The sequence below is a fragment of the Octopus sinensis genome, linkage group LG18 (genome assembly GCF_006345805.1).
Source record: "Octopus sinensis linkage group LG18, ASM634580v1, whole genome shotgun sequence".
Lineage (NCBI taxonomy): Eukaryota > Metazoa > Mollusca > Cephalopoda > Octopoda > Octopodidae > Octopus > Octopus sinensis.
The window spans coordinates 30,814,433-30,837,473 of record NC_043014.1 but is presented as its reverse complement, the minus strand read 5'-3'; the positions used below and the strand labels follow the sequence as shown (position 1 = coordinate 30,837,473).

Below are 23,041 nucleotides of genomic sequence, written 5' to 3'. Positions count from 1 at the left end.
ACCTATCAATAAGGGTACTCTGCTAGCCAGAGTGATTTCATCCTCGCCAGACAGTGGGATGCAGAGTTGCTCTTAAATACAAAGACCCTCCTGGGTGAAGAATGTACCCCCCAGCATAGGCTAGTCATTAGTGACTTTAGGTTCAAGGCCGGAATCATACGAAGAATCAGACCAATCCAAAAAAGGATTTGGAAGCTAAAGAACCTTTCACATGGTCAGAGATTTAGGGACATCCTCATCAAGCAATTTGAGGAGAGGAAGATAGAGCTACAGACAAACTGCTGGATCAGGTAATGAAGGTCACAGAGAGGGTGATAGCCCATCTCATTAGGGAGAGAGTCTGCTTAGATGAGATGCAGTTCGGTTTTGTGCCGGGTAGAAGCACCACTGATACCATATTCCTGGTTCGACAACTGCAGGAGAAATACCTAGCTAAAGATAAACCACTATACTTAGCTTTTGTGGGCTTGGAGACAGCCTTTGACAGGGTCCCCCAATCCCTTATCTGGTGGGTGATACAGAAACTGGAGATTGATGAATGGTAAATAAGAGCTGTACAGGACCTATACAGAGAGGCCATTAGAAAGGTTAGGATTAGCAATGAGTATAGTAAAGAACTCCAGGAAGAAGTAGGAGACCGCCTAGGTTCAGCCCTCAGTTACCTTTTATTCATCATAGTCCCCCAGACAATAACAGAGGAATTCATGACAGGTTGCCCCAGGGAGCTCCTCTATGCTGATGACCTGGCCCTCATAGCAGAATCACTACCGGAACTAGAAAAGAAATTTCATGTCTGGAAGCTAGGTTTAGAATCAAAAGACCTTAGACTCAATGTAGCAAAGACCAAAGTTCTAGTAAGTAGGAAGGCAAACTCATCACACACCCCCACATGTAGGTGGCCCTGCTTGATCTGTAGAAAAGGTGTAGGTAGAAACTCCATAAGATGTTCCCAATGTAAGCTATGGACACATAAGGAAGATTAACCAAGCAGATAGCTTTCGTGCGCGGCAGATGCACAGGGGCAATAGACACCACAGATGCTCCAAGAACAGATTCCATCAGACTCCAGGGGAAGAAACTAGAAGTAATTGATCGCTTCCGCTACCTAGGTGACCAAGTTAGTAGTGGTGGTGGATGCTCAGAAAGTGTTACCACTAATATAAGAATAGCCTGGGCAAAGTTTAGAAAGCTTCTACACCTACTGGTGACAAAGGGTCTCTCGCTCAGAGTGAAAGGTAGATTGTACGATGCATGTATGCAAACTGCCATGCTTCATGGCAGTGAAACATGGACCGTGACTGTGGAAGACATGTTTAGGCTTGAAAGACATGAAGCTAGCATGATCGCTGGATGTGTAATGTTAGTGTGCACACACGACTGAATGTAAGTGCCCTGAGAGAAATGAGAGAAGCATTGGATGTGGCATGCAAAAGAGACGTTTGCACTGGTATGGTCATGTACTACGGATAGATAAGGAGAGATGTGTGAAGAAGTGCCACTCCCAAATAGTTGAAGAAATCTGGGGCAGAGGTAGACCCAGGAAGACATGGGATGAGGTGGTCAAGCATGACCTTCAAAAATTGGGCCTCACAGAGGCAATGACGGAAAACCAAGACCTCTGGAGATATGCTGTGACTGTGAAGACCCAACAAATAAAGTGAGTTCATGGCTGTATCTTACACCAGCTTCACATATGTGTAAAATTTGAATGGAATTGGTTGTGTAGTTCTCAAGTTTTAGGGAATCGTAGTGGAGAAGATTTGATATTGCTGTGGGCTCACCCTAGGCAAAAAGTTTTTGCCGATGACACTCCCCGGACCCTAAATAAGGCATGTGTAAAATTTGAATGAAATTGGTTGTGTAGTTCTCAAGTTTTAGGGAAACACACAGACAGACAGACACACATTCTCAGTTTTATATATATAAAGATATATAAAGGCGGCGAGCTGGCAGAACCGTTAGCACGCAGGGCGAAATGCGTAGCCGTATTTCGTCTGCCGTTACATTCTGAGTTCAAATTCCGCCGAGGTCGACTTTGCCTTTCATCCATTCAAGGTCGATAAATTAAGTACCAGTTACGCACTGGGGTCGATGTAATCAACTTAATTCGTTTGTCTGTCCTTCTTTGTCCCCTCTATGTTTAGCCCTTTGTGGGTAATAAAGAAACATATATATATAAAGATATATATATACACACACACACACCCATATACTCAGAGATCTATATATATATATACACATATGTACAGAGATCTCTATATATACACATATGCATAGAGATCTATATATATACACACATATGCACAGAGATATGTATACACACACATATGCACAGGTATGTACACACACATGCACAGAGTTATATATACACATATGTACAGAGTTATGTATATACACAAATGCAGAGTGCTACGTATATACACATATGCAGAGCGTTATGTATACAAACATATGTAGAGTTATGTACATACATATATGCACAGCCATACATATGTACATATACCCAGCCGTACATCATATGTACATATGCACAGAAGTACATATACATATATATGCACAGAAGTACATATATATATATGGTTATTGTTACATATATATAGTTACATGTATGTATGCATGTATCTACATGTATACAGACACAAATCCAGGTACATGCATGCATGCATACCCGCAGGTACATATATACTCGTATACATGTACATACACAATTATGTACATACATGCATACATATCCAAACATACACATATGCACAGCCATACATATGTACACATACCCAGATGTACATATATATGGTTATTGTTACATATATATATAGTTACATATATGTATACATATATCTACATGTATACAGACATAGATCCAGGTACATGTATGCATGCATACCTGGAGGTACATATTTGCTTGCATACATGTACATACACAATTATATAAAAACATATATATACATGCATACATACACATACACGTGCATACACACACACGTGCATGTATATACATACACACAGACATACACACACGTACAAGCATATACCTACATACATACAGTATACATGCAGATGTACAGTTGCACACAGACACACGCACATACATGCACATGTTTTTTACTCATCCTTAGAAATGTTCTTATAAACAAATACTAAACAAAAGACAAGCAACAGACTTCCTAGACAAAATGCTATTTAAGGTAGAAAATTTAAGTATGCAAATGGGTAGTAGAATAGAAAAAAAAAGTACCTCAGAACAGTGGAAATCTAAATCAATAAATCAATGAACTTCCATATTAATTCTCATATTAATTGACACCCAAGTAAATATTTCTAATAACTATTATAACAACAATGAAACCACAGACTTGACCGGCTGAAGCAGCAGCTTTATTATATAACATTGCAACGAGATTTTGTAATCAAGGTAAACCAACATCTACACAAGTATGTGTATTCTTATCAAAGCAGCAATAGAACAATAAATGTGTATAATACAGACAAGCTTTACATAAGTGTGTGTGTGTGTGCGTGCAGATGTAAGCGAGAGCCGGTATGATTTTAACAGATTTGACAGAATTTTGTTCAATTGTCTTACAGACGACTGAAGTCACGGGATCTCACAACGAACAGTTTTAACATGAGAATCAAGATAATGCATATAATTCATCATGATGCTTCTTAACTCTCTATCTCTTTCCAAATTCTCTTTCTCTCTCTCTCTCTTACATACAGTCAGACCGGTTCTTTGTAAACATATATATATATATATATATATATATATATATATATACACACACACATACAAAGTACATGTAAAATAATCATGTGTATATATACTGTATGTTTGTGCGTGTGTGTGTCTCTTTCTCTCTATATATATATGCATGTATATGTATGAGTGCATGTATCTATATATAAATATATGCATATATATGTATGTTTGTGTGTGTTTAAATATATATATATATATATATATGCATGTATATATGTGTGCGTGTGTGTGTACATAGACACATAATTACATTAGTATAATGCGTAAGCTTTTACGCAGTATCCAACTTCCAACAAATAGCAGTCAAGTCTTTATAAAATTATAGTCTATGCAATTAAAAGGTTAGCAAACAGAAAATTTAGTCCTAATCACATTCCAACTTTAAAAAGATCAAGGGGTGAACATGTTAATCATAAGTTCTGCTAGACCAGTGCCAACTGGGACTAAAAAAAGGCAACATCGCTCTACTACAGTAACTTACACCAATATCAAATCAGTTTCCACCAACCCAATCTCATTATGTCTGAATCTACTATGGAGTCTGCGGAATTGCTCGGCTAGTTAGAAACAGCAGCCAAGTCTCTTGCAATTCATACCTATCCATCTTAAAGCAAAAAGAGGATCACATTTGATAAGATAGTCCTAGATTTAGCCTTAAAATGATGTGGTGGTCACAACTGGAACGTCTGTTCAATCAGAGTTGACCAGAAGTTAAAACAAACGACACTAATCACCCTTACTCATATATTTGTCACCGATTCTCTTGTACATCCAGTTGCTGCTTCAATTCATTGTCTTCACCCAACCGTCTCTTTCTTAACTGTATCAACAGAACAACATTCTCAACATCCTGTTGTCTAATTCTTAAATGTTTTCGACATGTACTACTATACAGTATCAAACTTATTGATATTCTGCTGAATTCAAATACCACTGGAATCAACTTTACCTTTCAATCACCTGGGGAGTGTGTGTAGGATGGAAGGAGTGACACAATTAAGTACCAGTCAAGTAATGGTGCTGGTATAATTGACTAGACAAGACTCTCATTTAAAAACTGGTCAGATACCTGTCATCGAAAACATTATTTTATTTGCTATTATTAGGACAGAAAATGGTAGAATTGGCAGAGGGGCAATATTTAGTTACAATCTTTTCCATTCCAAGTTCAAATTTTGCCAGGATCCACAGAGTACTAGTAATATTCTGAATTGATTAAATCAATTGTTCCTTCTCTAAGAACATATAGTATTGTGCCCAACTTAAAAATGACTATAATTATACAATCTGCTATTCAGGTAGATAAACACTTCTAACTCAAGTAGGCGTAACAGTTCTCAAAACTTCTTCCACTTCTTTTGAACCCTACAGTAATTATGATACCATTAATTCCTTAAATTTATGGTATACTCCTGCTGTTACCTCCTCACTTATTTGACAGATCCATATACAAAGCAAAGAAGTATCTCTGTTTATCCAGTTTCATTTCTTGCTTGATGTCTGCTCTGGTAGTTTAGAAAATACTGAAACTAAGACACAAACTTCCCTTTTGTTTACCTTTTTTATGAATTATATACAAGCAAAATATTTTTTAAGATATTTTCTATTATTTTGGCAAATTTTACTTTACTAGCAAATTACCTGAGTATGTCCTCGGTATATGAGAAACGAAATCAGTAATATATTTAAATAAGAATAAGACGCATTAACAATGCTGGTTATATAAAAATATAAGTCACAAGTAAAATTAAATAGCACAGAAAATACACATACACTTCTGTAGAAAGCAACATGTCTTTCAAATATCAGTGGATATAACAATAATTAATGGGAAATACATCTTGGTTCTGACTAAGAAAATAAAATGTTTTATTTCCATTTATTTGTATTAGGGGTTAAATAATGAAATATTATTCTCTTGCTCTCACTAGGAAGTACAGCAACAATTATATCACCTAACATAACAGAACTTACTTCCTATCTTTTCCTGCAAATAACACTCCAGAACTGCTCTGTTGTTATGTTATTAGCTACTCTGATGCATCTGCGCATCAAAAGGTCTGTTTCAAAATTAGTTTACAAGAGACCACACTGCATCTCTTGTGCACTTACTATATACATGGATTACCCACCTTCATGTATATTAGACAAAGGTGTTTCCCTCATATACTAATCAGACAATTGTTTGTGGTTCCTGATAACTGATACCAGTTGATTAAAAACTTCTCACAACTTTCAGTCTTTGTGATCTCAATCAAAAGCATGATAGGGTAGAAAATAGGCAAACAAACAATAGCCAACAGTTTGTTGATATTGAGTCATTGAAATACATGTGCTTAATACACTTAACCCTCAGCAGAGTGATGTAAACAGCAGCAACATTGTAAAAACAAAAATCAGCTCATTAGCTTGCAGTACACAATTTAATTCTTCTCATATAACAAAAAATAAAAAGCTATCTGCAATGTAGACTGGCACTCTTTCTGTCAGCTGAACACTTACATCAACCTACCTGAAACCACCTTGCTTCTACCAGTATTTTAAAATGTTCATAATTAAATTAAAACCTGTCATCATAATTATGTGCAAAAAAAACTTTAACTACATTCCAAACATCAGCTTAATAAACTAATAAATGACATAGATATTTTTTTTCACCCCTGCCAATTCATGACTATTTTCAAAATTAAAAATAATCTGTTTCATTAGATTATATATATATATATATATATATATACACATAGTCACTAAAGGGCTAATGACATGGTTACCATTAACATATACAGGCCTAATAGACTGCACAGATATGTAAGTAGAAATAAATACATCTAAAACTGTTTCATTTACAATTGCCTCAAAGAGATCTGCTACAGGCTTCTCTGATGATAGACTATTTCTACACTGTCCATGATACACCTCTGATCAGTAATCTCTTGTACATATACTTCTTTCTTTCTACATTTACTCAGGGAAATGTCACATCTTTTTGTACAAAGTTTTTGCCTATCATAACATCTTGAGACAAGCTATCATGCTTCAAATCATTTCAAGCCTGCAAACCTCAAAATGTTTTATTCATTTCTTCATACACACACACACACACAGAGTTATATACAAGCATATATGTTTGAACACATAAGTTTACAAATCTCTTCCAATTATGCTAAGAGAAAAATACATATAAAACAAAATTATGTACAGATATGTGTACATGTGGCTACAAGGAAATATAAAGTGAAATTGCAACCTGATGTTAATAACCATAACAGGCAACACCTGTTCTGTGACAGATGTTGTTGAATAGTTAAGCCCACAGAAATGACTAAACTCTTCTTGTATGAGACTAACTTCATAACTTCTCCTTCTCTCCCTGAACCTCAAACAATACTGTCTGGTAAATTTTCAGAATATTACTAAGAGTTCCTTTATCTCTTCAGAGTGGGGAAATTCAACTAAAAATGAATTTCTTTTGACAAACAAGAATATTTGTATAAGATGTGTCTAAGATAACAGACCCTAATGGATGAAAAGAAAAAGTCAACTCGCTTGAGATTTGATCTGTGGAAACTGAGTTTGCAAAATGGAACTAAACATTGCCATGATTTACTCCAATGTTCTATCATCCAAGCCATAAAAATCGATTTCTTGTTTTGACTTAGCTATAAATATATGTCCAAATACATACAGGAAAAAATTTATGTCATATATATATATATATATATATATATATATGTATATATATATATATATATTATCATGACAAACGAGCTATTCTTATTGCAAATGAACACACCTGGCAGGCAGATAGATATGTTTAAGATGACAGAAAGAGTAGAGGAGAAAACACTAGACAAGCTTACTTCATTATAACAGAACTATAATTTAGCAAGTTAATTTGTAGATGAAATAAGAACAAGTTGTAACGAGATGTACGTATGGCTATCAAAATGTTCAAGGGGTCGGATCAATGTGTAAAATTTCGAGTAGGAACTAAGAAAATAATCGACATAAATTATTGATAAGGTGCGCATGTGGGGAGGTGTGAGTGTGTGTGAAGGGTCTGTCTTCACCAAAGAAATTAGGTTTAATCTGAAAATTAATTAATCTTCTCAATACAAGTTTCAGCCGTTATTGCGCAATAACGAAACTGAAAGCAGAAAAAAATATTTGTTTTATTTATTAATCACGTGCGGTTGGAAGGAAAGATGGGAACCGGCTTTCTGCAATTGTTCCAAGTTATTTTTCGGTGAAAGTCATGTATTTTAAAATAACAGCATTCCATAATCGGTTTTGTAATGTAATAATGAGGATGGTGATTTATAATAAAAATACTGTCCACTGAAAAATACACAGCATCTTTATTACATAGAATTAGGAAATATTTTGAAAGGGTAATGGCGAAAGGTCTTCTTATTGTTCCTTTAATCTACCTCGAAATTACAGAACCAATAATTCCTATGTAATTGTATTTGTCATCTAGCCCCAGCGCGATTTAAATTATCATCAAAGGCGTTCCAGTCGTGACATCCCATTTTTTTTCGGGCATATACATCTAGGACCGCGTTATTGGCAGGAGTCCCTCTTTTCCAAAATTGTAGGGTGTGACTGTTTCTAGCAGACTGGATGACCAGAGGTTCCTTTATTGGCTCGAGTAGTAATAATTATTTAGCCCCAGGTCACACCTGGTCGAGCAAATCTAAATCAAAGATTTTTTGGATGTGACCATCTCATTTATCTAAAACTACATTATCTGCCTTTCCTTTAAGATGGTTGGGCGTGGGTTAAAATTTAGCTGCTATTTCTAACAGGAAAAGACTGACTCCGTAGATTATGGATTATGGCTTGCCCCCAGGTCAGTTTTGATTTAGAAGATCTTCACTGTTTCAACCATGACCACCCGCATAAAGAATATCTATGTCTAGCTACATCTATCCCTCTTTTTTTTTTTTAAGACACAGTGATTTGAGGGAATTTAGCTGATGTTTCTAGCAGGTCGTTACCGCATAGAGGATCTCATCTTGGCTCGTAGACAGAAAAACGAAAAAGTCAGGTGTGAAGTTGTAAAACGTAAAAGAAAACCCAACTATCTCTAACTGAATCCTAATTACAAGATCGATCAGGTGGTTCGCAATATCACGTGTGGAGAGCAAATTGGACACCGAACGATTCTAGGTTTATCGTCAATGAAATATTGCGGAAAATAACAATGCATACAATATATATGTATATATGTATGTATATGTGTGTTTGTGCACGCACACACATACACAATTCATAAAAATCTAAATAAATATTAAAAACTATAATTAATCTGAGTGAAAATTTAAAAAGAAAGAGAAAAGCTATTCAAATCAGAAAGAACTGCGATTGATTCTTTGAATCGGTAGTAAGAAGTTGCGCTAAAATCCAAAATAATAATGTTTTCGGACACTGATTAATTATCTCTGTTTAATTTGCAGAAAACTTAGAGTGGCAACAATTAAGTCATTCATTTAGTCAACTAAAATAAGCATGAATTTTGTAAATAGTTTGAAGATACAGAAGAATGTATAGAAAAAGAGATGGTAAAAAAAGCGTGGTGATTATACCAGAGAGAGAGAGAGAGCGAGAGAATGAGAGAGTCACGAGTTTATTGGAATAATAGAAAGTCGAAGTGTAAGACAGGAAGAAACCAAAAGAAAAACGTGGCGATGGCTTGTAGGACTGTTTAGTGAACAAAGGAAGTGATAACGAGATAAAAGCAATTCATGACTGTGCAGTATGAAACGAGTACAATCTAATAGTTGAGTTTTTTAAACACTCACCTCTGTCGAATTTCTTGCCATCGGGATCAAGATCCTTTACGTCGAAAATATCTTCAAACAAAACACCCGCCATCTTCTGAATACTCGACCCGGCGTGCGTAGCCTCGAAACAAGTCTACAATAGAATATTAGCTCGGCTAGCCTATATTCCAACTGTAACAATCTTACTGCATTGCTGAATGCCAGCATTCTTTATTATAGATTTATTTTCGTACTAAAGTTTAATATATTTTCCTTATTTATTCATTATATTCTAATGTGTGCTATAAACATCTCTGGTTTCAGGGTAAAAGTTTCAAGGAAAATTTGACTTGTATAAACAATCTTCTCAGCGAAGAGAAATTTCATTCTGTTGTAATTTATCGTATTCTTCACGAATTTTCTCTTTCTTTTTTTTTTTTTACATAGAAACTGATTAAAATGAGGTGAGTAATATATATTAAGTATATATATTTTGTTCAAAAATATATTCTGCCATCAAAGAGAAAGGAAGAGTTAAGATACTCTCCACATGCAACAAGAACCTGTCGTATTCAGCTATCTTCTGAATTTTTTTTAGTTCTTCACTTATTAATCGTTTCAAATTCATTACTATTACAGGTGACGTTTAAAACTTTCGATAGATTCCTGATTGTCATAGTTATACATCTGTATAGACATATATATTAATACATAATACTTTTTTTTTCTTTCATTCATTCCACCGCAAGAATCCTTTGAGCTTCGATTGTTTACAAAATGTATTTAAACAAACACTTCGTGTCCGAAAATGCATACAATTTAAATTTAATTGTTATGGGATATAGTTCTGTCTCCAGTGATATAAAGACTGGGAAGAAGAAATTAAATAAGTTTCATTTTCGTTAGTTATGATTAAAGAATTTACAAGTTCACTGTATCGACATCAACGAAGATGTGTTTTTGTTTGTTGTTTTTTGACGGATATGTTGATGTTATTCTTTCTTTTCCTTCCTTTAAAATAAATGGAGCTTAAGGTATCGACTCAACAGTTTCTTGATGTCCTCCAGACTGTCACTGTTTATCCTTCCTTTCCGTCGATGTATTATAAAAATATATTTAATCGAAAACAGTTCCTTCTATCGCGACATAGAGATAAAAAACTTAAGTCCAACTTTATAGAGTCGCATAATGTGTGTTGTCATTGCACAGGACTTCGGATTCATGGAGGTGAGAAAGAAGTTGTGTGACGTTCATGCCTCAAATACTTTAGCGATGGAAGATCAAGTGAAATTGTTACTAACGGGAATGAAAACCATGTTGCAGACTCTATTTGCTAGGAACTTACTCTGTGGTGTTTGCCACATATTGTCATTAAAAACATATAAATGTTATGTTGAAAAGAAAACTGTCGTTCTATTCACAGATGTGTTATTGTAGATTATTAAACGTAAAGAATCTCATAGTTTTAGCATTAAAAAGAGAAAAATCAATAATAGTTATTTTAGACACTGCAACAGCAGGTGGTTAGGAAAAAACAGTAACACATCTTTGAATTGATAAATAAAATTTTGCGTAACTAAACTACATTTTGATTCAGATTTTAAAAATAAGTTGTTAATGAAATTTTTTCAGCGTAGCATGAAGACTACAAATGTTGAGGGTTGGATTTGTTTTGCACAAGGCTTGTCATATTAACAGTTCTCCAGTTTCACTTCATCAATATAATCAGCAATTCACGTGCTTTAACCCTTTCCAGTCGATATTTCTCAGTAGTGACGGCGGTTACTACTGCATGGCAGTGTTCTTCATTACATGAAATCATGTTGTCTTCGGATAAGTTGAGATAGAGGTGAAAATGAGGGGCGGAGTATCGATGCTCGAACAGATATCGAGGTTTGGAACCAGTTAAATATATCAGCTATCGACACTCAACCACTTTGCTGCCACTATAATCTAGCCTTAGCTGTAAGACAGATGTTCAAAACATGCTTACCAGGCTGACGTGACATTGAAAGGGTTAATATGTCTCAGGAATGTAATACTGGGCTTAAGACTATTCTGTCAGAGTCAGTTCGCTTTCGTTTTTTTTGTTTATATATATATATATATTGTCTCTTTAATCTGTAATACAGTTTTCGCTAAACCTTAACAAATACAGATTGATAAGCGCACATTTCAACGGTTTATAAACAGATTTTTCCTGAACATACTAATAAGAATTTCATTTTCAAGAACTATTCTTTCGATTTTTCCGTATGTGTGTCTGCGCATGAGTTGCTGGTCATCTATAGTTGGGAAGAAGGTCTATGTTGAATGAGTAAGAGACGGTATGTAATGGGTGGAAGAAAACTGTTTCATTAAAAAAAAAAAAAAAAAAGGAAAAACAAAACTTTCTTTGTCGTTAATTTTATTGCGAAACATTGTTTTAATGAGTCGAATATCTACTTATCTCTCTGCATTTATTTGGCTTACTGTCAGAAACTTAAGGACTGAGTTGTAACCTGCGGTTAGTAAGACAGTTGTAACCGACTTTGATGATGGATAGCAGGAACACACGTCCCTATCTCTTGGTAAACATCAAAACTAAAGAATCAATATCTACAGGCTGTGACCTGTCTGGTCAAGAGAATACGATTTATTAACTATTTTGTGGTCGGTCCATTGTAATCATAGTTATTTGTCTCTTTAGCTCGGTCAGTCTGATCGATATATTTATTGCATAACCAGACAATCTGGTTTCATTCCACACCTACGCTAAAAAAATTCGAGTCAACGAAGAAAACTACGTGATCGTTCGACCTGTTAGACATAGCAACCAAATCTCAAATCACACCTTACCCGTCTTTTAAAAAATGGCATGTTAGATAACGTAGTCCGATATAAATGAAATGAAATGGTCATGCCTGGAATGTCTTTGATCTAATGTGTTTTCGATCAGGATTGTTCTCTATGACAACCCAGGGACAGGCTAACCTCTCCCTAGAAGAGAGAACAGCCCAGTTGATTAACATTCCATAATGTCAAGATTGGTTAAAAAGAAAGATAGCCTTTATGGCTATGTCATTGAGAAGTTTGCTTCCCAACTATATGCTTCCTTTTTTGTTTCGTTTTTTAATTAATAATACTCAGTCGTCTATTTGTCCCTCTCGCACCAATATCATTCTAGATCGATTCAATCCCTATACTAACCTTAGATATAAATCATCATCTAATATATATAAAGCTGAAGTTGTCTGTGTATGGCAGGTTTGGTAGCCTTCAACTAACACTATCTCCTCCGAGACCCTGCTCTTCCTTCCGTAGAAGAAAAAATTCAAATCGGACCATGTTAACACCAAAAATTATTTACATCAAAAAGGTGCTTTTTTTCTATGAAAATCCCTATTTTTTACGATTTTTTTTACTGCTGTGTCGCCATTTTTCGGTGTATTTCAACCAGAAAAATGTTCACTTAAAGAGAATAAATAACAAACTACATAATGCGAAATTTTTACTTTTCAAACATTACAATTCTAAAGGCTCGAAACAAACCCGAGCAATGCCGGGCGATACTGCTAGTTATTTTATAAAGACGTGCGTTGCTGCTGCTTAGACCCAGGTCAGCCCTGATGGAGCAGGCCTATGATCGAAGGCATTCCAGCCGTGATCCTCCTTGCTTTTTCTATGCACAGTGCATCTGTGTCCACATTATCTAATGCAGAGTATTATTTAAAGGAAGCTTTGGCTGATATTTTTAGTAAGCCGAGCACCTACTCAGAGGCTCCGTCTTGTGAATAAAACTCATAGAGATCCTGAGTTTGCAGTTAGGTTTCTTTTCCCAAATTGTAAGCATTTCATTTCACTTGTGCAACAGGGATAACTTTCTTTTCGTTTATCATTTCCTAGAAACCTGTAGCATTGTTTTCGTTACAAGAAAACGTTAGTTATAAAACTAAAACACATTTTGACGGATTCGTTATGTAATAACCTGGAGACGTTGTTGAATAGCTCCCAGGTAAGATGGCCGAATGACTAGTAAGACTCATATTTATAATAAATATATATATATATATATTTCACTTATTCTGCCGTTTTAAAAATCACGAATGGAAAGTGTGGTTTTTATGTTCTCGAATGATTGATACAGACGTGAAAAAAAATGCTGTTAAGTCCTCCAGCCTTTTGTGATCCTTCGAAAAACAAAACCATAGCTGCCTCTTTCGGTCGATCTGTCCAAGTTAGGAGTTCCTGTTCTCACACTATAGAATTCATATCTAAGAATTAGATTTATTACAAGGTGCAACTTGGCTTTTCTACTACGCTTGTATTGAACTAAATTAACAGTTTTGTCACTCGCTATGAAGTAAAAACATTTTTGCGACTAAATTAGCAAATTGTTGGGAAAGAATTAACCTATTGGGAAAATAGAAATTTTCCATTTAGCAGCCGATCCTTGAAGTGTGAGTTAACCACCTTTTGGGTCTGTTACTAAAACTTAAACATCACCTGGATATTTTGTCTAAGTAGTTAGGTCGTTGAAAATATCAATGCTGTAGATTCGAATGTGATAACTGAATGAGTTTGAAGCCTTACCACCGATCTTGATTCTTGTTCTCATTTTATTCTTTGCAGTTTAATTTTAATCAGTCGCAATCGCGATCACAGTTATCAGCGTATGTATTTCTACGCAAGTCTGCTATCTCAATTCACGCCTGCTTGTCGGGTGTTCTTTGGTTTTTCTAACAATTGTTATAAAAGATTTTTTATTATTTTTTTACGTAGAGGGTTTGATCTAGATTGAGTTAGACTTATGATCAAAGATATTCCAAACTTGGCCATTTCGTCTTCGATTCAGACTTAATATATATCTAGGACTACATTTTCTAATGTGTCCTTTTAAAATGCAGTCGAGCGTGATATGGGTGCTATCTTGGCTGTTTGAGTGACCAGCTGAAGGGTTCCTGTTGCGGTTGCTTAGCTCTTGCTCAACCCTAATCAAGTCGACATATGACCAGATGCATTACAACCGTGACCATCTCGTCTTTTTATTCAAACTTAATATATCTAGGACTACATTACATATCGTATCCTCTTTAAAATGATTTGAACGAAACCTGGCTGCTATTTCTAGCTGTTCAAGCGACGACGTAGAGGTTCCTTCCTTGGTTTGAGACTCTCGAGTTCTTGCTTAGTCTCTTGTTAGGCCTAATCGCATAAACCTATAAGTGAGGGAATTCCAGCCCATAACCATCCTGTCTTTTATACATGTATATAGAACAACATTATCTAATATATTCTTCCATTTTTTTTTAAGCTGACATTAAAGGATTCGTGGGAAATTTGGCTGATATTCTTGCAGACTGAGTGTTTGGGTTGTCTTCTTGGTGTCTTGTTTATATTGAGGGAGTCTCCATAAAGTAGCTCAAGCTGCTAGATGTGGGAATCAAATTACATTCAAATTGGTAATCATTAGTGTTGTACAAAATACTTACTCTTTACTATTTTACTCTTTTACTTGTTGTAGTCATTTGACTCTAGCCATGCTGGAGCACCACCTTTAGTCGAGCAAATCGACCCCAGGACTTATTCTTTGTAAGCCTAGTACTTATTCTATCAGTCACTTTTGCCGAACCGCTAGATTACTGGGACGTAAACACACCAGCATCGGTTGTCAAGCGATGTTGGGGGACAAACACAGATACACGAACATATATACACACACACACACATATATATAAACATATATACGATGAGCTTCTTTCAGTTTCTGTCTACCAAATCCACTCGCAAGGCTTTAGTCAGCTCGAAGCAATAGTAGAAGACACTTGCCCAAAGTGCCACGCAATGGGACTGATCCCAGAACCATGTGGTTAGTAAGCAAGCTACTTACCACACAGCCACTCCTACGTCTTATGCTATTTATTGATAGTTTGTTTTTTTCTCTTTTTCATATACTGAATTCAAATGCCACTGAAGTCAGCTCTACCTTTCATCCTTTCAAGATAGATAAAAATACAGCATCAGTTGAGTCCTGTAACTGATACAATATGTCTATAAACCATTCTGCTTTATAAAAGAAGACAAAACAATTAGATAATGTTTTCTCAAGAACTCTATGTCTGGGTGGTGTGTCATAGTTAGAGCATATGTTTGCTTGAATATGGTTAATCAGGGCTTAAACCACATCAGACAGTCTCTCTAGATTCAGATTAAAGGTTTAAGAACATTTCTCTGGTTTTTATAACAAGTAATTGAATTCACTGCCATGTCATTTCTTTAAAAAATGGTAACTTTAGTAAACCATGTAAAACTAAGTTATGCTGTGTGTTTGAATTTTTGAGTTAGTGCATGTTGTTGTTTAACCCTGAGTCAACTCTAATTGAGCTGTAGTCATCACATTTTTCAAAATGTAGTGTATCCAGGACTACATTTTCCTGAGGATGGCTCTTTTACCTTTTTTGTTTTTTTTAAAAAAACAAAAAAATTGAGCGAGGTCATTGCCAGTGCTGCTGGACTGGCTCCTGTGCAGGTGGCACATAAAAAGCACCATTTGAGCGTGGCCATTGCCAATACCACCTAACTGACCCTCATGCCAGTGGCACGTAAAAGCACCCACTACACTCTCAGAGTGGTTGGCGTTAGGAAGGGCATCCAGCTGTAGAAACTCTGCCAGATCAGATTGGAGTCTGGTGCAGCCATCTGGTTTGCCAGACCTCAGTCAAATCGTCCAACCCATGCTAGCATGGAAAGCGGACGTTAAACAATGATGATGATGTCTCCCTCCTTTTTAAATATGTTAGGGTGTGATTTGAAGCTGATTTGATTGTTAACTCTAGCAAATCAATTCACCATTCTTGTTTGACATGAGCTAGAGGCATATTTGTCATGTGCCTGTGTACACAAGCATGTGTGTGTATTTCCATATAGGAGGAGGGGAATAGCTTGTGAGAACACTCACCATAGTTCATGGAAGTACTGATCTGAAGTCAATAGATGTGAGTTGATGAAGAACTGGAAATATGGAATGTGAGAAAGGCAAAAGGAATTCTACAGGATGATAATCCTTGGAACGAAGGAGTACCTGTGATTTTGTGCAACTAAGTTTGAAGTGGAAATAAGGGCAACCAACAAATTCTGTTGAAATAAGGGTAAGAAGCGATAAAAAGAGGGTGCAGGTTGATAACACAGGTCTGCATGATTTTTTTTATTGGCTGTATGGTATCTTTTTCAAAATACATATAAAAAATAGTGATTCAAAGTGTTTTCTATTCATCTCTTTTACATCAAGTTCTACAGAAACGTTACTTTTCTCTTTGTATCACATACGTAAATGATAATGTATATTAGCAATGCTTACAATAACGTATATTACTATGCAAATGCTTACCGTATATTGACTTAAATATAAAACTAATTTTTTTTTTTTTAGTGAAAATATCTAGAGGCTGCATAAATTCACCAGCCATATTTTGCTATGTCTGCAGGTAATTTACCCCTTCAGATTCCCTGAGCAATATTACTCCTTTGTTGAAGTGCTGCTATTTAGCTTATTTTGACTGCAAGGTGAGAGACCAAGACAAAGTATTTGGACCTCACAGAGCTTACAAGAGTTGCATTAGTAAGCTCTAAATGTGGTCAGTTGGAAAACTGAAATGTATACCCTTTGGAGTACAATGGTATGGTGAAAGCAGATGAACAACCATGACGACTGCTACTTCTGTATGACTAAAGTAGCTGGATTCAACAAGAAGACTAAGGATCACATTATATACCTAAATATTCTATCAGCAATAAGGCTTGTTCCACACTCAGATGATATTCCTGTACCTGTGCCATCTAAGACATGGAAAATTTCATCAGAGTCTGATATTAGTGATACTAAAGAGATAGAAGTAAACTATGAACCACCAACAAATGATGGTCCCAAACTTTTCAACCAAGTTGAGCTAAGTGACTTGGTGAGAGACCTTAACCCTTTCGTTACCAACCCGGCTGAAACCGGCTCTGGCTCTGAGTACAAATGTCTTGTTTTCATAAGTTTTGTATTAAAATCTTCCACCAAACCTTACTCACAATTAATGTTCCTAACACTAGCTTAATGATAACTAAGTTATTTTACTAAATTCTAAAACTGAGAGAAACACAGAGCATCTCAAAATAAATTCAGTAATGAAAGGGTTAACCTTCCAAAAGAAAGTGCACAGTTACTTTACTCTAGACCTAGACTGAAGGGACACATGTTTCTAGTTCCTGGAACATTTGCTTGGTGCCATCATTGTGAAGCGGAATTCACTCAGTTCTTTGAGAAACAGGATTCTTTAGTTTACTGTTCAAATATTTCTAGCCTTATTAAACACATGGGATGTCATACAGAGTAGATGAACGGAGGCTCTTTGTTGATTCTTCTAACAGAAGTTTAAAAGCTGTTCATCTCTACAGTGGCAACACAGCTGCATCTGTGTCAATTGTCCACAGTGTCCAAACGTAAGAAACTTATGAAAATATGAAGACATTAATAACTGTCATCAAGTACTATAATCACAATTTTCTCATTTCTAGTGATTTAAAAGTTATTGCTCTACTACTAGATATTTAAAGACGATACACTGAGTATCCCTGTTTCCTTTGTCTTTGGAGTAGTAGAGCAGACAGCCAGCACTATGAAAAAAAGACTGACCACCAAGAACCAGTTTCTTATGCAGAAATCATGGGAAAGCTGTGCCACAAGTTGACTCCAAGAAAATTCTGCTGCCACTACTCCATATTGAATTAGGGCTTATGAAAAATTTTGTGAAGGCTCTGAACAAGAATGGAGCTGCTTTCAAGGACCTGGAGTCAAAGTTTCCTTGTATAAGTAGAGGCAAGCTAAAGGCAGGAATTTTTATTGGCCATCAGATTAGGGAATTGATGAAAGACAAGCATTTTGAAGAAGCATTAACGGGTATTGAGGTGAATGCCTGGTTTGCTTTCAAGCAGATGGTCCAAAGCTTCTTGAGAAATAGCCACTCCCCAGAATATGAAAAAGTGATCCAAGACCTGATTTCAAGTTTCCAGCAACTTGGGTCTAGAATGAGTGTCAAGCTGCAGTTTTTGCACTCACATCTTAACTATTTCCCCGTGAATTGTGGAAACTACAGTGAGGAACAAGGAGAGTGGTTCCATCAGGATATTTGCACCATGGAAACTCAATACCAGGGCAAATGGAATGTCAGCATGATGGTGGATTACTGCTCGTCATTGACATGTGATGGCCTAGATGTACAACACAAGCGAAATTCAAAGCGGTCCTCTTTCATTTGAATCAACCATTAGGAGCATATATTTTTTTAACATTCATTTGATCTGATGTTGATGATTCATTATTCATTTCATGTTGATTTGGAATACATATGTCCTTAAAACTAGCAGAATATACTTTTCCATGGTTACTTGTCTCATTATCACCATCATCGTTTAACATCCGCTTTCCATGCTAGCATGGGTTGGACGATTTGACTGAGGACTGGCAAACCAGATGGCTACACCAGGCTCCAGTCTTGATCTGGCAGAGTTTCTACAGCTGCATGTCATTTCTAACGCCAACCACTCCAACAGTGTAGTGGGTGCTTTTATGTGCCACTGGCACAAGGGCCAGTCAGGCAGTACTGGCAATGGCCACGCTCAAATGGTGTTTTTTTATGTGCCACCTGCACAGGAGGCAGTCCAGCAGCACTGGCAATTACCCTGCTCAAATGTTTTTTCATGTGCCACTGGCACAAATGCCGATATGGCAATGCTGGTAACAATCATGCTCGAATGGTGCTTTTTACATGCCACCGGCATGGAAGCCAGTTAGCTGCTCTGGCAATGATCATGCTCGGATGGTGCTCTTAGCGCTACACTAGCTCGGATGCCAGTCATCAAATTTGATTTCAATTTCACTTGCTTCAACAGGTCTTCGCAAGCAGAGTTTAGTGTCCACTGAAGGAAAGGTACGCATAAGTGGGCTAGTTACACCCCTGGCATAGGCCACTGGTTATGATCTCATTTGGCTTGCCGGATCTTCTCAAGCACAACATATTTCCAAAAGTCTCAGTCACTAGTCATTTTTCATTTTAATAAAGTAAGAATTCATTAAAAGTTCACATTTTTTTTATTATCATTAATTTGTATTTTATTAAAAAGCTTTATGTGATAGAGCAAAATGGTTTAGATATTTAAAATCACCAACCCAAGAATCATGTAGGATCACATCCATGAATAAAAATAAAAATAATTCCTAAATGCATACCAGTAATGGACCATGGATTAAAGGTTTTTTTTAAAAAACAAAAAAACCTGGTTTATTAATCAGACAAAATTCAAGACATGGAAATAATAACTAGTTTGGACATTACCATTATTTAGAAGTTGAAGCAAATGTTACCTTTTCAACTGTTTGCCCTGTTTAAAGTAAAGATTTATGTATGGCCTACTTGTGAACTAAGACAAACATATGGACTTGACAACATGATATTTATTGTCATGTCAACCAAATTCTTTATTTATGGACAACAGTCTATTAAAACTGCATACTTTCTCTGTTTTAACCTGGAAGAATTAGATTATGATGACATTGCTGGGTCATTTTGACACCATTGAAGGTTTGTTGTGCATCCCTACCAATGTTCCTTCATCTACCATGATATGTGATTAAAATGTTTACTTCACAAATAGGTAGCTTTTGGTTTAATTTTACTGTGTAGCATCTTGAATAAGTCTCATCTACCATAGTGTTGTATCAACCAAAGACTTGTGAGTGAAGTTTGTTAGAAACCGCAAAAATTCCTGTTTTGGGGTGGCAGACTTAATCTGTCACCCAATTTAACATAACCTCTTGGGCCATGGGTGTCTTTAGTGGTGTTCATTCTGTTGCAAGCATCTATACCTGATCTCCAGTCTTAAGATAACTTTCTACCTTTCCCCAGTCAGTCCTGGAGACCCTGACAAAAGGTAAAAAAAGACAGAAGTGTTGGCCTTTTCTCCTCTGATGAAACCATAAAAAACACTTAAAGCATAATTTCCAACTTGTTTTGTCTGTGATTTCTAGATCATTTCCTCTGGTTTCTTGACAGAAACAACTGGTGCTAATAAATCCAAACGTTTAATCAATTATTACTCAGTAAAACAAAAGAAAAATCCTTTTTTTTTAAATTTATCTGAAATATATTTTATAGTTTTTCTAAATTATACCAGTTCGTGACAAAATAACTTCTGTCAAATATTGATGAAAATTATTGTTAGTTGAGCAAGACGCATGCAACCACAACATAATATATCATGCTTTCACTATTTTCAGTCTTGTAACTGCTGTTTGTTGGGGCATCATCTTCAAGGTAGTTTAGTCAATTATATTGAACCCAGTACATTGTCTGGAATTTAATTTATCAATCTCTATGGAATAGTTAATTTCTCTTCCTCACAAAAGGAAGCAACTTGTATTGAATAGATTCCATAAGACACTTTTGTTTTATGAACTAATTTATTGGTAATTCCTTACCAATATACACATATAGAGCAGGCTTCTGCACAGTTACCATCTGTGAAATTTCATACCTATGGTGTTGGGCAAACTAAGGCCACAGTAATAGTGGGTTCATACTCAAAACCATGTGGTTGCACAGGAAACTTCTTAAATGCTCAACTATGTCTGAACGTATATCTTTTATTTCTTGTTTCCATCATAAAACTGAGGACATGCTGGGTTACTGCCATGAAGAATGTTAGTCAAACGAATCAACCCCTGTTCTTTTTTTTTTTTTTTGTAAAGTCTGGTACTTATTCTATTGGTCTCTTTTGCTGAACCACTATGTGGTGGGGACATAAACACGCCAGCACCAGTTGTCAAGCAGTGGTGGGAGACAAACACATACACAAAGACACACACATATATATATATTTGATGAGATTCTTTCAGTTTCTGTCTACCACATCCACTCACAAAGCTATAGTGTATGTATGTATTTGTCCCCACTACTGCTTGACAACTGATGTTGGTGTGGGTGTGTTTATATATATATATACACTACTGTCAGAAATTAATTAGCACCCTTGATTTGCTCTTCACTCAAGGTATGTGCTGTCACCTAGTGGCCATATCTCGAACTATTGCTTTGTTTCGAGTTCACTGTTGCGCAGAACGATGATGTAACTTTGTTTGCAGAGCAGTTTGAGAGTCTACAGCCTTATGATGTTGACATAGCAGTGCAACAAATTGGAGTGCGGATGCAGACAAATCTTCCTTTGTTTAATAGATATAGGTAGCGCCTCGCAAGGACCGAAATCAGACCATACTAAGTTTTCTCATTGCGTAAGACGTTTTGAACAGCTCATAGGTTAATTGATTTAACCTATTTAATGTAGAAATTTGAGAAGTGCTAATTAATTTCTGACGCAAGTGTATATATATAAACAATGGAGGCGCAATGGCCCAGTGGTTAGGGCAGCGGACTTGTGGTTGTAGGATTGCAGTTTCGATTCCTAGACCAGGTGTTGTGTCTATTGAGCAAAAACACCTAAAGCTCCACGAGGCTCCGGCAGTGGGGGGGGGCAACCCTGCTGTACTCTTTCACGACAACTTTCTCTCACTCTTTCTTTCTCTTTCTGCTGTACCTGTATTTCAAAGGGCCAGCCTTGTCACGCTGAATCTCCCCGAGAACTACATTAAGGGTACACATGTCTGTGGAGTGCTCAGCCACTTGTATGTTAATTTCACGAGCAGGCTGTTCCATTGAACTTGAACCCTCATCATTGTAACCGATGGAGTGCCACCATGTATATATATATATATATATAGAGAGAGAGAGAGAGAGATAGAGAACCATGTGGCTGGGAAGCGAATTTCTTACTGTACAACCACAACCCTGAAAGTTGAGAAAATTTTCCTGCATTTATTAACTGCTTAAGTAAAATAATTATTGTAATTATGTAATGAAACAGAAAGGGATAATCTTATTTGGTGTTTGTGCTGCAATTCAACAAGTGATTCATTGCTATAGTCCCACATTACTACCTTTGGTTTCCTTCAATTTAGCAGTTTACTCAGCATTTTTGTCTCACATCTAACAGTTCAGGCTGGACTTACTGGTTTCCAGTTACTTGAAATATAACACTCTAACACCTTCTTTTTGTAAATGTTCATGTCTCATGAGAATAACAGTTTCCAATATAAACCTCTCTCTATATATATGTATATACACCTACAAATATACAGTTATGTATATTTATTTCATCAGTTGCTATCACTTTAGCAAGTTTAGTATATGATTATACTTTCAACTTTGCAAAACTCTTTAACATTAAGTATAGCTTCTTTCTTTCCTCAAATATATATTCAGTTTTTTCTATCTGACAGACTTTATACTTGATACAGGATAATGCATAAAATTCCTTCTTTGCAACTGATTCTTATCTCATTTTCTGTTTTGTAAATTAACTAAGATATTGTAACACCATGTTGCCATGACAATGTTCTTCATACACATCAAAGCTTTCTGTGACTGATTGCTTTTTGTCTGTC

The 23,041-nt window shown here is 36.0% G+C and overlaps 1 protein-coding gene across 3 annotated transcripts in view; it reads right to left on the bottom strand.

Moving 5' to 3' along the window:
* LOC115221702 (DNA-directed RNA polymerases I, II, and III subunit RPABC3) overlaps positions 1–11,527 on the bottom strand; it is a 373,348-nt gene extending 361,821 nt beyond the window's left edge. For all 3 annotated transcript variants that reach the window (XR_005002874.1, XR_005002875.1, XM_029791906.2), the window contains exon 1: positions 9,565–11,527. Coding sequence is in view for 1 of the 3 variants with exons in the window: in XM_029791906.2 (XP_029647766.1) it covers positions 9,565–9,637 (73 nt within the window). In the remaining 2 variants the exon portion in view is untranslated. The remainder of the gene's footprint in view (positions 1–9,564) is intronic.
* Positions 11,528–23,041: the final 11,514 nt, after the last annotated feature.